Source organism: Vipera ursinii (assembly GCF_947247035.1).
Source record: "Vipera ursinii genome assembly, chromosome: 5".
Classification (NCBI taxonomy): Eukaryota; Metazoa; Chordata; class Lepidosauria; order Squamata; family Viperidae; genus Vipera; species Vipera ursinii.
The window spans coordinates 83823140-83839539 of NC_139518.1; the positions used below are offsets into that span (position 1 = coordinate 83823140).

General features: G+C 41.4%; 1 protein-coding gene across 2 annotated transcripts in view; it reads right to left on the reverse strand.

Annotated features, from left to right (window-relative positions):
- Positions 1-10619, reverse strand: part of KIFBP (kinesin family binding protein) — an 11862-nt gene extending 1243 nt beyond the window's left edge. The window contains exons 1-7 of one of the 2 annotated variants that reach the window (XM_083363413.1): positions 10374-10619; positions 7606-7704; positions 4977-5053; positions 4689-4872; positions 3259-3343; positions 1970-2079; positions 1-141 (exon numbers count right to left, since the gene is read on the reverse strand). The exon at positions 1-141 is cut by the window's left edge and continues 1243 nt beyond it. In XM_083363413.1, coding sequence (XP_083219539.1) covers positions 1-141; positions 1970-2079; positions 3259-3343; positions 4689-4872; positions 4977-5053; positions 7606-7704; positions 10374-10604 — 927 coding nt within the window. In that variant the 5' untranslated portion in view covers positions 10605-10619. Of the gene's footprint in view, positions 142-1969; positions 2080-3258; positions 3344-4688; positions 4873-4976; positions 5054-7605; positions 7705-10105 lie in introns of both variants that reach the window. The other variant, XM_083363412.1, reaches the window with a different exon arrangement.
- Between the last annotated feature and the right edge of the window lie 5781 nt (positions 10620-16400).

The following is a 16400-nucleotide window of genomic DNA, read 5'->3' on the forward strand; positions in this document are numbered from 1 at the left end:
CATGGCCAAAATAGAATCACACAAGTCACTAGTTCCAAAAAGAACGGCCTTCTTCCTTTCTTTCTCCTTCTCATCCTCCTCTTTTTCCTGCTGCGCTCTCACTTCCACTTGCCTGTCTGGATCCAGCTCCCCAATGTTGTCCTAAAATCAGCAGAAATGATTTTTAAGTAATGGTTTGAATGTCACAGAACTGAGGAATTCATTCCTTACATAAGAACAGCTTGTAAGTTCTCAGGATGATGAAAGACCATGCCAATTGTTTATAACTTCAATCAGACTAATTCCAACGTATTTTTTTTTCTTCTCCCACAAGGAGTTTCCTCTCTTTTCATTTGCAATTTGAAAGAATCTACAGCTCAGCTTTGCAACAGTTCTCTATGTATTACAAACTAGTTTCTCAGACGTCACTTGAATTACCATAGATAACAACTAAAATGGATGAATTAAAACTTGTAATAGATTACATCTAAAGGCAAATCTCATACTAACAGTGCCCTTCACATGTGTAGTGTATGGGAATATTTGTGAAATGCTGACCTGTTCACATCTGCCCAGATACTCAGAAATACAATTTGGTAGCCTGACAAGTATCCATCCTGCCTCAAAAGAAATTAACAGACAATTTTGAATGAATCCTGCCTAATGCCTGCTGCTTTGGTTGTGGCCCCTGGTTCCACCTGAAGCCCCAATGCATTTATCGTGTTGTATGTACTAGATCAGGGGTCTTCAAACCTGCCCCTTTTATGACTTGAGGACTTCAACTCCCAGAATTCCTCAGCCGGAGTGCCTTGTACTAGATATTCAAATATGATCCTTTCCCAACCTTTCCAATTTTTCAACAGAAATAATCCAAAACTTCTCTTTTATCTGACTTGGGAAACAAATTACAGAGGGAGCAGTTGTTGGCTATGCCTGCTATTAGCAGGGGCCAGGAAAGCAATCCAAGGAGTGTGAGTTAATTTGGTAATGGCTGCATCACCATTATGTTCAAACATAGCCAATCCTTTAATAAGCAAGCAGTACTTTTGTTCAGAGTGATTTGCTTTAGGTGCACATAGCACAGTTATACAATCTCGCAGCCCTTTTGGCTTTTTCAGTTTCTAGATGCACATTTAGAGGCAGAATCAGCCAAGCATAATATCCCACGAAGAAACTGGGTCTAATTATTTGGGTGAAACCAAAATTAATTTAAAATATCTCTTTAAACTCAAAAGTAATAGAATGGGCAAAATCTACCGTCACACATTCGTATATTTTTCTTTTAACTGTACTCAATGCTGTCTTTTTTGTACTTGACACACAATTAAAGAGTTTGATACTGGGGGGGAAAAAGGCCATATGTAATTTTAAAGGCCACAGTTTCTAGCACCTGACAATTAGTTCCTATCTTTGTAGATATAACAGATACCTCAGAGATGAGCAATTTGTGGCACACAAGAATCCAAAATTGGCCCATATCCTCCCCTTATTGTCCGCCTGAAAAATTAGGCTTGGAACAAACTTCTCAAGGAAATGAACAGGATTCCCCCACCCTTTTTAAAAAATAATAATAATAATAAAAAAGCCCTAACATTTATTTCTGCTCCACTGATATCTCTTCCCAAAGCAAACAAGTTTTTTGGGTAATGTCTGCTTCTGCTGCTGCGAGAAGAGTTTTGAATGAGATGTTTGTGCTATTCTTAATAGCAGCAGTATATTCATACGCATGTAAGATATGAGAATAAGCTTCACATATGAGAAAAACTGAATTCTACATTCACATTTTTGCCCCTTTGTCCTGACCCACCCACTGGTACAGAACTATTACCGAAAATTAGCCTTAAAGTAATGTAGGGCTAGGATAAAATAGGCTCCCTCTCTGTTTTAAGGCTTCAGTTTCAGTAAGAGATGTGTAATTATGTAGGGTTAGTTACAACAGTAAACAGCAACAATAAAAATCACAGTTATTTGCATATGTTCCCTTTCATACCTCAAGCAGCTTTCGGGCCCCCTGTAACAGGTTCAAACAGTATTTAATCCAACACCTCGCAATCTCAGCTTTTTTCTGTCGAAGATCTTGCTGGTCTTGTTCTGATTCATCTATTTTTTTTAAAAAAAAAATAACAGCATACGTTAAGCTACCTCCTCGCTAGACCTGGAAGAGATTTCTCAAGAAAAGAACAAGTTATCATTTCAATTTTCCAACTTTCACTCTTAATAGCTAGACAATATTTATAAAGAAAGGCTAACGTGTAGCCAAAATCTGATTCTGAAGCTGTTCCATATATTAAGATTGATCAATTTCATGCCACTTCCTTGGCTCTGCTAATTTCCATTAGGGGAAAGCCTGGATATAATCACAATTTAGAAGTGAAACATAGTTTTCCTAATAGGGTTAAAATGATTTAAATAAATTTCTATCTCCACATGCCTCTTAAGTAAAAAAATAAAAATAAAAGGAGCAGAGTGTATTGCAAACAAATTATACTAGCAAAGGAACCTATCAAATGTTTTTTTTCCTTCTTTCTGCCTAAAGGCAACACAACAAAGCCATTTCCCCCTTAACACTAGCCTGGTAGTAGTCTAAATCTATGCCAAAACCTTCACGATGATATAAGACTAACATTGAAAACCTTCTTCACCAACCTTCTTCATGTACCTGAACATTTAAGATAATGTTAAAATTACTAGGGATAGCCAAAAGCATATATAGTATGAGTTTCCCTTCACCGCAAACACTATCCTGTTACTTAATCTCTGGGCCAGGGAAGATTTCAGAGGAAATGGTCTAGCAGAGCAGGTCTGGAGCATGTGAAATTTCCTCTCAAGTTGCTACTGCAATCTCTGACTGTTTTTACTCTTACTGGCTGATGCAAGAGAAACAGTAGGGGCAAACACGTTTATAAGCTATCCATGGAAATTTTAGTTTAGTACAAGGAGATGTTTCTCCTTTTTTTCTGAACTGAAACCTCATTTTCATCTCACAAAAATCAAATGGATAGTGAAACTGACTGGGTTACAGACAAGAATGAAGGGGAACAATGACTGAAGCAGAGGTCTTCAAACTTGGCCCTTTTATGACTTGTGGACTTCAACTCCCAGAATTCCTCAGCCAGGAGGCCTGGCTGAGGAATTCTGGGAGTTAAAGTCCACAAGTCATAAAAGGGCCAAGTTTGAAGACCCCGGGACTGAAGTCATGAAAAGAAAGCCAGGCATTTAGCATTGACACCAAGCCAAAATCAAAATCACCCCAGTTGAAACTAGAATGAGGTTACTTACTGTCCTCTGCAGATGGCACGTGTCCAGCTTCGCCAAAGATGACACTGGCAGCGGCTAAACAATGCCTAGATTCCATGAAACATTGCTGTGGGGAAATGATAAAACAGTGCTTGTTTCTGGGCCATAATATGCTCCTAATTTTCATTTAATTGTAACACTTAAATATTAGTGCTCTGAAATTGGATGGCCTACCATGTGGCTTTTGACCTTATAGCACCGAGTGCTAAAAAAAACACCAAACAGCTAATGAAATTATGCCTGCATAAATATTGCTCCAAAAGAGAGCATCACTCAAAACTGAAAAAAGTACCTCTTATACGCTTGTCACCATCAACCTTTTTTTACTTAGACGTTACTGAGTATAACTTTCACTTCCACAAAAGCCAGAGACTCTAAAGGGGCATAGCCTTACATTACAATCCTATAATTGCCTAGAAATAAATTTCACTCTGTTCCAATGAGACTCGATCATAGACAAGGAAGCACTATGCTTCAGCCTTACAGCACTTTTGGCAATAATCTTTATTATTAATCTTTGACCAGTCTTTACAATAAAAAATACAGCGAAAGAAAAAATGGTTTAATACAATAATTAGTTATTAAGAAAGGGAAAAATAATGGGAGAATAAAACAACATGTATAATCAAAAAATATGCACTGCTGTTTTGCTTGTTAAAAAAAATTGGCCACCTGATTTGTAAGTGTAAGTTTAGTGTCCCTTAAAAACAACACACACAATCTTGGCCCTCTTATTTGGAAATGATTGGTGCAATCCAAACATGTCTTGGGGCGTCATAGAAAGGGGGGGTACCATATGTGAACATGGACAACTTGCAGCCGTTTTTGTCAAGAATAAGAGAGTTGGAAAAGACTATCATTTCATCTGTCAGTAAGATTTAAGTCCTCTGGTTCCCTTCTCTAACTTTTGGGAGATAGAACATGCTTCCTGAATCCTAAAATTTAAGATAATTTCTGTGGCAATATTTTACTGATCCGTGTGTAAGGGTATGTGGACATAAATATATGCATCTATTCTTATATCACAGTCTTAAAATAAAACCCACTACGCTGATATATCCTTTAATATCCTTTAACAGTAAGCAAGTGTGCCAAGGCTGAAGGAAACTCTTTCTCAACAAATAAAAATGAATAAAAACAGTATGAAACTTATTTTGAGATTTCATAGCTACTTATTGGATATGTCTAATTATTATGCATTATTGAATCAGCTTGTTCAAATGTAGGTAAGCAAGTTATGTAACTGAAAATCAATGTCGGATCCATTTGCTTGATAAAGTAATTTTAACAGCAATCCAGTTTAACCAGGCGAATCCATACGGAATCTAAATGCCTGCCAATAAGGATCATTTTCATTTCAATATTTTGATTTGACAAATATGATATGCAGGAGTAAACACTGAAATAATTACCTTGGTGAGATAGTATTGAGACAAAATGGCTGCATTGAGGGCCCATTCTATTGGGTAGTAGCCACTATACTCCAGCTGGCGTTTGAGGGTGGTGTGGCAATACTGTGCAGCTTTCTCAGTCATTTCCAGGTGTTGGTAGACTTGGGCCAGATAATACAGTGTATGCGTATAGACTTTCTCAAACCTGGGGAAACAGTGTCTTAGTTTTAATGATAAGCAATAAACTCTTTCACCAATTTCCACTGTATGTTCGCCCGCCCTGCAACCCACCATTGTATGTTCACCCACCTTTTTGATCGTTCTTGATCTGAGAGTTTATCTTCTGTCATGAAATGTTCGCTGGAATCAAGTGGAGGATTCCCATTCTGCAAAACATAGCAAGCGCTGAAGGTAATATGTCTAGCAAGCTTGTTCTCCCTCTGCTGGCTGCATCTGGGTACTGCAGCAAAACCAGTTTATAACTAGGAGACGCTCTACGGCAGGGATCTTCAAACTTGGCAACTTTAAGACTTTTAAGTTTTGGGTTAAGATACATACATGGTTGCAAAAGATGACTAAAAGACAGATAGAATTTAAGCCAGAATTGTTTTTGTTAGGAATATTAGGATCTAATTAGGAGGAGAATGAATACTTAATATTGCACGTACTAACAGCAGCGAGAATAGCATTTGCCCAATACTGGAAAAATGAAAACTTATCAAATGAAGAGGTTTTAATTAAGAAAATCTTAGAACGTGCAGAAATTGATAGACTGACGTTAGAGTTCAAAGAGAAAGAAGGTTCAGTGTATTACAGTACATGGGATAATTTTTATCAATAGTTAGGAAAACGAACTAGTGAGAAATGAATGTGATATGTTATTTTGAATATAAACTAGTAAGAAGAATGACATGTATTAACTGATACTGTTTTTGATTATTGTTTATTACATTTTCTACAGTCATTTATTACTATATTAACTATTGTTAACTGAACATATGTATCCGGACAATAGCCTGTTTGCTAAAGAATGAAAGTGTTATTGGGGGACAACCCCAACGTTGATCCCAACCCTGTCCTAATCCCAACCCCAATCCTGATCCCAATCCCACCCTAAACCCTAATCCCTAACCCGATCCTATTTTATCCCTAACGCTATAAAATTCAATAAAATCCTTTATATATATATAAAAAAGACTTGTGGACTTCAACTCCCAGAATGTTGAAGTCCACAAGTCTTAAAGTTGCCAAGTTTGGAAGACCCCTCCTCTAAGGAATCATTTCAAATGTATAACAAAATGAAATAGCAGAAATTAAAGACAATTCAATTGTTTCTTTTCAGGAGAAAAATATTATTTCAATTTATATGACTGCCCATCTCAAATTCAGGACCCTGGGCAGCTAACAATAGTTAAAGACACTAACTAAAACACAAAGTAATTAAAAAAAATGAGAGAGAGAGAGAGAGAAAACACAACACTGGCTCTTCTACCCATCCAATCACTGAGCTTTATTGCATAGCATATGCTGCTAGCCATAGAGGTTTAACATATACTCTCTCTCTTCCTTACTCAAACAAAGGAGAACTGACAAAACCTATATAAATTACAGGCTTTTAAAAAAATTGGGTTGCTGCATTCCAATACTTTACAGATAGTCCTAAACTTACAACCATAATTGAGCCCAAAATTTCCACTGTTAAGCAAGACAGTTGTTAAGTGAGTTTTGCCCCATTTTATGACCTCTCCTAGCCACAGTGTTTCTGAATCACTGCAGCTATTAAGTTAGTTACGAGGTTGCAAAGTGAACCTGTGGCTTCCCCATCGACTTTGCTTGTCAGGGGGCAAAAGGTGATCACATGACCCTGGGACACTGCCACCGTCACAAATAGGAGTCAGTTATCAAACATCTGAATTTTGATCACATGGCCACGGGGATGCTGCATTGAACGTAAGTGTGAAAAATAGTCATAAGTCACTTTTTTCAACGGCACCGTAACTTTGAACTGTTGTAACTCGAGGACTAGCTGGACTGATGAGTTGAATAACATAATGTTATGTGGCTTGGTAATCCACCAGAATGAAAGGCAGGCTGAGCATTTGTGAAAGGAAAGAAAAACAGAAGGTCCAGATGGAATGCTTTATTAGGGAGCATCCAATGAGACGTGATCCTGTTGAACTCGGATACACTTCTATGCAGTGGAAATGACATCAGGATAATAACAGATCTCGTATGGAAATGACCACTAATGAGTAAACTCAAATAAAAGATGAAGCCTGGCAGAGAACCAATTAAAACTATAGTCGAAGAATTGGTGTGTTCCTTGAAGGAAAATTCAGTTACATAAAGACTGAACAATAACACAAACCAAGTGAAATATTTTCTACATTCATATGCATTCATTCACCAATTTTCTGCTGTCTGAAAATGTCTCCTGGGGTAGCTCCGTATATAAATAGAGCCAAAGATGATTATAATAGGTCCACTGTGCTAATGCAACAATATAACACAATCAACTACTTGTAATGCATGGTGTGTGTGGCCCATTTGAAAGTGCTTTATAAAAAAAAGCAACAATGAAATTTGATTGTTCTTTGTAGCATTATAGCCACACAATACTAGAATATTTCAATACAATTAGTAAAAGAGAATGGTAAGATGGTTTTGGAAATGCTTTAATAGCTAAAATATTTAAAATGCTAATACAATTTAATGTTGCACTGATCCTAATATTCTAAGCATTTTTTTTGCACTGATGATTAAATGGCAATAATTTTTGCAACTGCAACATTTGATACCTCAGCTAGGTTCAACTATCAATTTTCAAAACAATGACACAAGAGGAAAATGTTCAAAAATCTTTGCAAACATTTTTACAGAAAACTCAATCATCCACATAACTATCCAAGGAATACCACAAAACTCATTCACATATTACCTCTTTCATGTACTGATTATATAAAGCCTCTGCAGATTCCAGATAAGTCTGTGCTGTTTTAATATCGTTTCTTTCTGACCAGAGGATACCCAAATTATTCTACAAAACATGAGGAACAAATGGGTTATTTTTTAAAAATGACAAATGGAACACAATAGTTAACCTACAACTGAAATTACATAGGAGTGATATTGGATCATTTCAGAAACAAACTCTGTATGAACTGCACTGAACAGAAATTTTAATCATTTCAAGTTCTGGAAACATTTCATGTTTTATTTAGGGGCAACTCCTAGGATAATGTCAATTTTACCTACCAGGAGCAGTAAAAATTTAAAAATTATGTAACATATTCATCAGATATTCTTTTCAATTCTATAATTTTAAGGAAAATACTGGGTAGCTGGAGGCATAATTTAAAGAGGACATTACTAACAAGGGCTCCTATTGCTGAATAATGTTATTTGGCAGGAAATACCAAAATAAAGGAATTTTTTTTAATAATGTAATGCATAAAATTCCTGACTGCCCAGAGTGATCCAGTGAATAACTGAACAGGCAGAACACAAAGCTCATTCAACTCTGCCTTTGGCAGGACGGGATATTCCTAAGCTGCAAATGGAAATGATGCTTGCTTCCAACAGAGCAGTATGTACTAGCGTTCCCTCTATTGCCAGTCTACGGTGCTAGATAGAACAGCTGAACTTCCTTGATGACTAACATAAACATAGAACTGATGACAGCAAGCAGCCACAGCATGCTAGATGGTTACCATTCCCCCCACCCCACCCAACTCTCATATTGCCGGAATAGATATTTCTTTTGCAGGCTGCCAGTATGAAATAGGGGGGAAAATAATTCTAAATGGTAATGTTCTTGTTTTGATTTGTGAAAAAGGCAAAGGAGCCAAGCCCCTTTCACTGGGTCTCTTATTAACAAATTCCAACCCCTTTTCACTGGGTCTCTTATTAACAAATTCCAACCCCTTTTCACTGGGTCTCTTATTAGCAAATTCCAACCCCTTTTCACTGGGTCTCTTATTAGCAAATTCCAAAACTCTTTTATCTATCCCACCGGGTAACCGATCAGACAATACCGCTGTCTGGTCAAAGCTTACAGCACATCACTAAACTGTGAAAACAGGGCATTGTGTCAACCCTGAAACACTATCTACATTGCCATACTGCTAAGCTTGTAAGCCGCCCTGAGTCTTCGGAGAAGGGTGGGAAATAAATGGAATTAAAATAAATAAATAAATAAAATATTCCGCCATTACCAGCTCATAAAGACTAAAGTCTATTACCCAAGTCTCAAAACTTTGCGTCACTGTCCAGCAGTGCTTTCTGTCACCTTTTCTTTTTGCACTTTTCGTACTGCGTCCTCGAAACGCGGCCCGCTCCTCCAAACAGGCCTTCCGACTTCACCAAAACTGACCAATTGGGAAAATTCTGGGAATTAGTAAAAGCGACCCAAAGTTCCCCGGGCTGTTCTGACCCTGGCTGGCCAAGGGAAAATGCGTGCAGAAGACAGCATCTCCATCCCCGTCTAACTTGTAGCGTCTATTACAGGGGTCTTCAAACTTGGCCCTTTTAGGACTTGCGGACTTCAACTCCCAGAATTCCTCAGCCAGCAAAGCTGGCTGAGGAATTCTGGCAGTTGAAGTCCGCAAGTCCTAAAAGGGCCAAGTTTGAAGACCCCTGATGTAGAGCATCAAACTAAAATGTTCCTTCAAGTATGCATAAGATTAAATTGATTTTTTCACTTTTTGATATGTGTTTCCAGCTATTTCAAACAGCACATTAAAATAAGGGTACAATTTCATCACATTTCTGAGTCCAACAAATGAACATGATGCATTAAAAGGAATTCTGGGAGTTGAAGTCCACAAGTCCTAAAAGGGCCAAGTTTGAAGATCCCTGGTCTATTATCACAAGGGGTCTTCAACCTTGGGCCTTTTTGTGACTACTAATTCTGGGAATTAGTAAAAGCGACCCAAAGTTCCTGGGCTGCTCTGACCCTGGCTGGCCAAGGGACAAAGCTTGCAGAAGACAAGCGTCTATTACAGGGGTCTTCAAACTTGGCCCTTTTATGACTTGTGGACTTCAACTCCCAGAATTCCTCAGCCAGCAAAGCTGGCTGAGGAATTCTGGGAGTTGAAGTCCACAAGTCATAAAAGGGCCAAGTTTGAAGACCCCTGGTCGATTATCACAGGGGGTCTTCAACCTTGGGCCTTTTTGTGGACTTGTGGACTTCAACTCCCAGAATCCCTCAGCCAGGTTGAAGACCCGCGGGATATCGGACGCTCTGCTCCGGCCACCGTTTCCCTCCACCCTCGTCTCCTTTTCCCAAATGAGCTCCCTTTTCCCCAGCTGTGTACTATCCCCGCCCGCTTCTTTCCCCGGTGCTGCCGAGGCCTTGGCGGCCTTCGGCAAGCGAGGCTCCCCCCCCCGCAAAAGATGTGCCGGGCGACGCTGCCAGGATCGGGGGATCCTTCCCGCACCTGGGCCTGGATGTAGAGGGAGACGCACTGGCGGGAGAGGCGGTGCCGCTCCAGCAGCTGCAGGCACTTGGCCAGGTGCTCCTCGCCGGCCGAGCACTCCTGGGTGTCGGTGTGGTTCACCCCCAGCTCGTACTCGACCGCGGCCAGCCGCACCGCCCGTCGCCGCCGCTCGGCCTCGCCCGCCTCCTCGCCAGGGCCGCTCCCGCCTTCGGCCTCTCCGGCCTCCAGCAGCTGCTTGAGGCCTTCGAGCAGCTCCCGCGCGCCGTACTTGGAGCGGTAGGGCTCGGTGTCCGGGTCCTTCTTGGACTCCACGTAGGAGAGGTTGAGGGCGCGGCGGAAAGTTTCGCAGAGCGAGGCCCACTCGGGCGCCGCCGCCGCCGCCGCCATTTGCTCGGCCCCGCGTTCGCGTCCTCCGAAGCCGCCGCCACTCGTAACGGTAGCTTCTCCGGGCTGGCGTCGCCCGATTCCCCCGCCCCGCGCTCTCTGAACTGCTGCGCATGCGCGGAGAGGTTCACTCGGCGGCTGGGTTCCCTCGGTCAAAATGGAGGCGCTGCGGCGGCGGGGAGAGCGAGCCGTTGCTCGTGGCAACGGTCGCTGGGCAACCCAGGACTCTATGAAAGAAACGCCTTCGTTCAAAGGTCGCCTCTAGAGCAAGGGGCTCCAACCTTGACAACTTAAGATTTATTTTTATTTTTATTTTTTTTTAATTTTAATTCCATTTATATCCCGCCTTTCTCCGAAGACTCAGGGCAGCTTACAAGCTTAGCAGTAGCCTTCATTCTATGTATATGCCTGCTTGTTAGGGCTTTCACACACACCCCAAGCGGCATTATTACAAAGTCAGCTTAATTGCCCCCAACAATCTGGGTCCTCATTTTACCTACCTGGGAAGGATGGAAGGCTGAGTCAACCTTGAGCCTGGTGGGATGCGAACCTGCACTAATTGCAGGCAGCTGGTGTTACTTAAGGAGGCATTAGCCCACTGCTCCACCAAGGCTCTATTTAAGAGAGAACTTTTATAAAATGTTTTATAGGTGGCATTTAGATCCTAAAAAAATAGCGAGCATGTATCCGAACTGCCAGCCTAAATGTTAGAGGTGTGGTGGTGAAGATGCAACGTACTTTCATATATGGTGGACCTGTGAAAAGGTTAAAGCATTTTGGATTAAAATCTGGTGGAATATGCAGAAGATATTTAAGAAAAGGATAAAGTTTTGTCCGCAATTGTTTTTACTGGGCATTATTACTGATACTACTGTTGTGCACACTAAGTTGATGTTGAATTTAATTACGGCAGCAAGACTTTTAGTAGGGCAATACTGGAAGAAGGAAGAACTGCCGACTATAGAAGAATGGACTTTAAAAGTTTCTAACCTGGCGGAAAAGGCAAAGACCTCAGCGTATTTGAAAGACCATTCGCAACAGATATATTGTGGAGTGGAAAAAATGGATTGATTACATCCAGAATAAATATGGGACTAAAAAGTTTCATTTACAATTTGAATAAGTATTGATGTGATATCTATATTGCTTGTAGTCATTTTATAAGAGTTAAAGTGCGATAGATTTAATAGCTTATTGTTGTTTGCATATGGTAGATTATGATTGTTTTTACTTTTATACCTTGTATTTAGCTCTGGGAAGTCGGGGAGGGGGGAAAGGGAGGGAGAGAGGTGTTGGGGTGGGTTGGGAAGAGGGGGGGGGTTGGGAGGGGTTTTGTTTTGTTAAAGATAAAATGTACTGAAAAACTTTTCCATTAAAAAAATTTTTTTTAATTTTAATTCCATTTATATCCCGCCCTTCTCCGAAGACTCAGGGCGGCTTACAAGCTTAGCAGTAGCCTTCATTCTATGTATATGCCTGCTTATTAGGGCTTTCACACACACCCCAAGCGGCATTATTACAAAGTCAGCTTAATTGCCCCCAACAATCTGGGTCCTCATTTTACCTACCTCGGAAGGATGGAAGGCTGAGTCAACCTTGAGCCTGGTGGGACTCGAACCTGCACTAATTGCAGGTAGCTGGTGTTACTTAAGGAGGCATTAGCCCACTGCTCCACCAAGGCTCTTTCATTTATGGACTTCAACTCCCAGAATTCCCCAATCTGGGACTGAAGTCCACAAGTCTTAAAAGTTGCCAAGGTTGGAGACCTCCGATCTAGAGGGTTGCCCAGCTTCTCGTGTCCAGGTGTCGTTTTTCTGATACCAAATTGAAAGAGGTTTTGCGATTGCTTTCTTCCGTGTTCTTTTTGACTTCCCCACTAAACTACAGCCCGGGTATTAATCGGCTCCGACTGTGGTTAGCTTTTTCAAGTTCGCTTCCATTTATAATAGAGTAAGAGAGTTGGAAGGGTCCTTGGAGGTCTTCTAGTCCAGGGCTTTTCAACCTTTTCACCCATTGTACCACTTTTAGGATATGGCAACATCCGAGTACCACCAGTCGCCTAGCAAGGTGTCAAAAACTTGATGACCAAAAAAAAAGGAAAGAAAAGTGATGAAGTACAGGTAGTCCTCGACTTACAACAGTTCACTTAGTGACTGTTCAAAATTACAATTGCACTGAAAAAAGTGCCCCCCCCAAGCCACAGCCGAGCAAGACGCCTGCCTGGCAGTGCTCTTCCTCCTTTTCCGAGATTTTCATTGTTGTGAGCATTTCTGTTGAGGATTGGCAGCGGGGGTGAGGTGGGGGGTGTTTGGTTTTTATTCCCCCCCTCTCTGCTGGGTGGTTGCAGCAGGTTTTGGTCACTTGACATGACCCAGGGACACTGTGACCGTCATAAATATGAATCAGTTGCCAAGCATCTGAATGTAAATCACAAGACCCTGGAGATGCTGCAACGTTCCAGCTGATCGGCACTTCTTCTGGGCTCAGAAGCGCCAAGATCAGTGCCAAGCTCCAGCTGGAGCCTGGTGCTGATCCTGGCGCTTCCACTGAGCCCTGACAGCCCTGCAGCTCCAGCCGTCTCTCACTCAGGCTTGTGCGGTGCTGCCACCGGTTCAGCTCATTTCCCTCCCCCACTACTTTTCTAGGATGGTCGCGTACCACCTGCCAGGTGCCAATGTACCACAGGTGGTAGTCGTACCACTGGTTGAAAAGCCATGTTCTAGTCCAACCCCCTGCTCAGGCAGGAAACCATATACCATTTCAGACAAGTGGCTGCCGTTTTTTCTTTAAAACTTCCTGTGATAGAGCAACCACAATTTTTGGAGGCAAGTTATTTCACTGATTTGTTTTAATTGTCAGGAAATTTCTCCTTAGTTCTAGGTTGCTTCTCTCCTTGGTTAGTTTTCATCCATTGCTTCTTGTTTTGCCTTCTGGTGCTTTGAAAAACAGGTTGACCGCCTCTAGACTAGATATGCCCGATTCCTGCAACTGTTCATGTGTTAATCATCCTAATCATCTTTGCTGTTCTCTGCATTGTCTAGGGCAGGGATCCCCAACCACCAGTCCATGGACTGGTACCAGGCCGTGGCATGCCAACAACCGTCCACACAAACAAGCAAAGCCCCACCTGTGGGATACAGGCAGCACACTATTATATTATTATTATTATTATTATTATTATTATTATTATTATTATTATTATTATTATTATTAAACTTTTATTCATAAAACATGAAACTCAGTCAACTGAAAACCCAAATTGATTAGCACTAATGGTTGACACGGGTTGCTGTCAGCATCCTAGGTATCAACCAGGTATCTCCTTAAAATGTAAGATGTTCCGAGTAGCGCAGTTTTTTGTAGCTTTGCTGGAGTTATTGCAGGAAGCTGCAATTTCTTGATGTATTTTGCAAAGTTTTGGGACATAGTTCCCAGTGCCCTGATGACAATGGGTATCACTGTTACACATTTCATCCATAATCACGCAGTTTCGATGGCCAGGTTGCGTTATTTTGTAATTTTTTCAGTTCTTTTTCTTCGACTCTGGCATCTCCTGGTACAGCAATATCAATCAACTGTACGCTTCAGTTCTCTATGACTCATCCTTTGCTAGTGATTTCATAATACTTCTGTTTCCCAGTTCTATTCCTTCTATTTTTCCCATTTTTCCTTGCTGCATGGATCATATAGTACATTTTTCAAGTCCAAAGTCCATTCTCATGTCGCTGCTAAACAGTTGAACTGCGTTGAGTATTGATTCAAGTTCAGTGTGGCTTTTTGCATACAGTTTTAAGTCATCATCCATGTATAGTAGATGGTTTATCTTGCCATGCTGGCTTGAGATGTATCCCAGTTTTGTGTTTCGTAATATTATTGTCAATGGAATTAATGTGATGTTGAACAGTAGTGGCGAAAGTGAGTCTCCTTGGAAGATTCCTCGTCTGATGTTGATTTCACCAATGTTCTCCCCATTTGCTGTTTGAACTGTTTTCCATTTTTGCATATTTGCTTTAAAAAATGTACAGATGTTTTTGCTGATTCCAAAGTTTTCCAAACACGCATTAATCCAACTGTGGGGTAATGAGTCAAATACTTTCTTGTAATTAATCCATGCCATATTTACCGTATTTTCCGGCGTATAACTTTTTAACCCATGAAAATCTTCTCAAAAGTTGGGGGTCGTCTTATACGCCGGAAAATAGTACATAAATCGAGCGCCCCCGTTCTTGCAAAGCAACTTCAAGCCTCCTTAGTCCAGTCCCCCCTCCAACATGACCCTCCCTTCCCACCCCCAAGAGCCTCTAAGCCCCTTCCCCTCCCCCTTGCAAACGCCAGACCCCGAGTGGCAGGAAGCCCCTCCCCCTCACCCAAGTGGCATCTGAGCATAAGCAGAGCACACCCTGCTACCCACTATCTCTCCCGGCAGCCTTGACAGCGGTACTTGGTGGCCTGGCGCCGCTCTCACCCACAGACCACGCAGTGGCCCTCGCCAGCCGGCCTCGGCATGGCCGCCCCAAGCCCGGCTCGCCAGCACGTCTTCCGGCCCGGGCGGGGCTTGGCTCCAGACACGGCGGCTGCTCCATCTGCAAATGCGCTCTCAAAGCCAGATTGCGCTCAGCCATGCAGGCTGCTGAAAGGCGGGTACTCGAAGTTCCTGTGGTGGTTGCGGCTTCTGGCGTGCCGTTTGCAGTCTGGCCTGGAAGAGCGCGTCGTGGGAACGCAGCTCTTGCGTGTATTCCAAAGGGTGGGTGGAAGGAAAAGCCCCTTTGGGCTTCAAAAGGGAGGCTTTGCACCATCTGCATCAGACGGGGCTGAATTGGGATTGTGTCACTTGGCAACTGGCATGTATTTTCCAGCATATAAGACGAAAAATCTTGAAAATCTTCTCAAAAGTCGGGGGGTCGTCTTATACGCCGGAAAATACGGTAAATTTGTATTTTGTCGTTTTGCATTTTTAAGTACCATTTTGTCAATGAGCAACTGATCTTTTGTTCCTCTTGATTTTTTATAATTTCCTTTTTCTGCGGGATACAAATGTTTTCCATCAAATTATTGAATACTGAATTTGCCAGTATTCTTGTAAAAAGTTTGAATGTTGTTGGCAGACAAGTAATTGGGCGGTAGTTGCTTGGTTCTGTGCTCTTTTCAGGGTCTTTCATTATCAAGTATGTTCGACCAGCTGTTAACCATTCTTCACTTGTGGCATTTTAAAGCATTTCATCAAACTGAGTGGCCATGCGGTGATGGAGGCTGGTGAGGTGTTTCAACCAGTATCCATGCAGCTCGTCCAGGCCAGGTGCACTCCAGTTCTTGACCTTCTTTACTTGTTTTGCAACCATATTGGTGGTTATTACAATATTCTCCATTTTGTTTTGTGTTGCTTGTTTTTGGATATCTTTGATCCAGGAGGCAGTTCTATAATGTTCCACTGGGTTTTTCCACAGTTCTTTCCAAAAGTTTAAGGTTTTTTCTTTACATGGTGGTAGTTTGGACTTTATTTTCATCAAGTGACCGATAGAAGAGATGCTGGTTTCTTCTGAACTGGACGTTTTCACAATATTGTTTTATTCGTCCTTCATATCGTTCAATTTTCTTTGCTGTTGCTTTTACATGCTGTTTTAGGTTTTCCATGACATCTGGTATTGTTTTTTCCTCCAAGTTATATTTTTTGTATAAACTATTTTTCAGCTTTTCGTTTAGTTTTCCTTCTTTCAAGTATTTCAATTTGCTGACATCTCGTAGTTTTTTTTGTTTTATTTTCAAGTAATTTTCCACTTTGGTGTTCCAGTGGGTTTCTTTTTTAGCATTTTATAACCCAATTCTGCAGTTATAACGGCGGCTGTACTCTACATTAGTTGGTTTGTTTCATACAGTGTGCTGGATGGGATGGAAGTTAAAATGTAGTTCACAG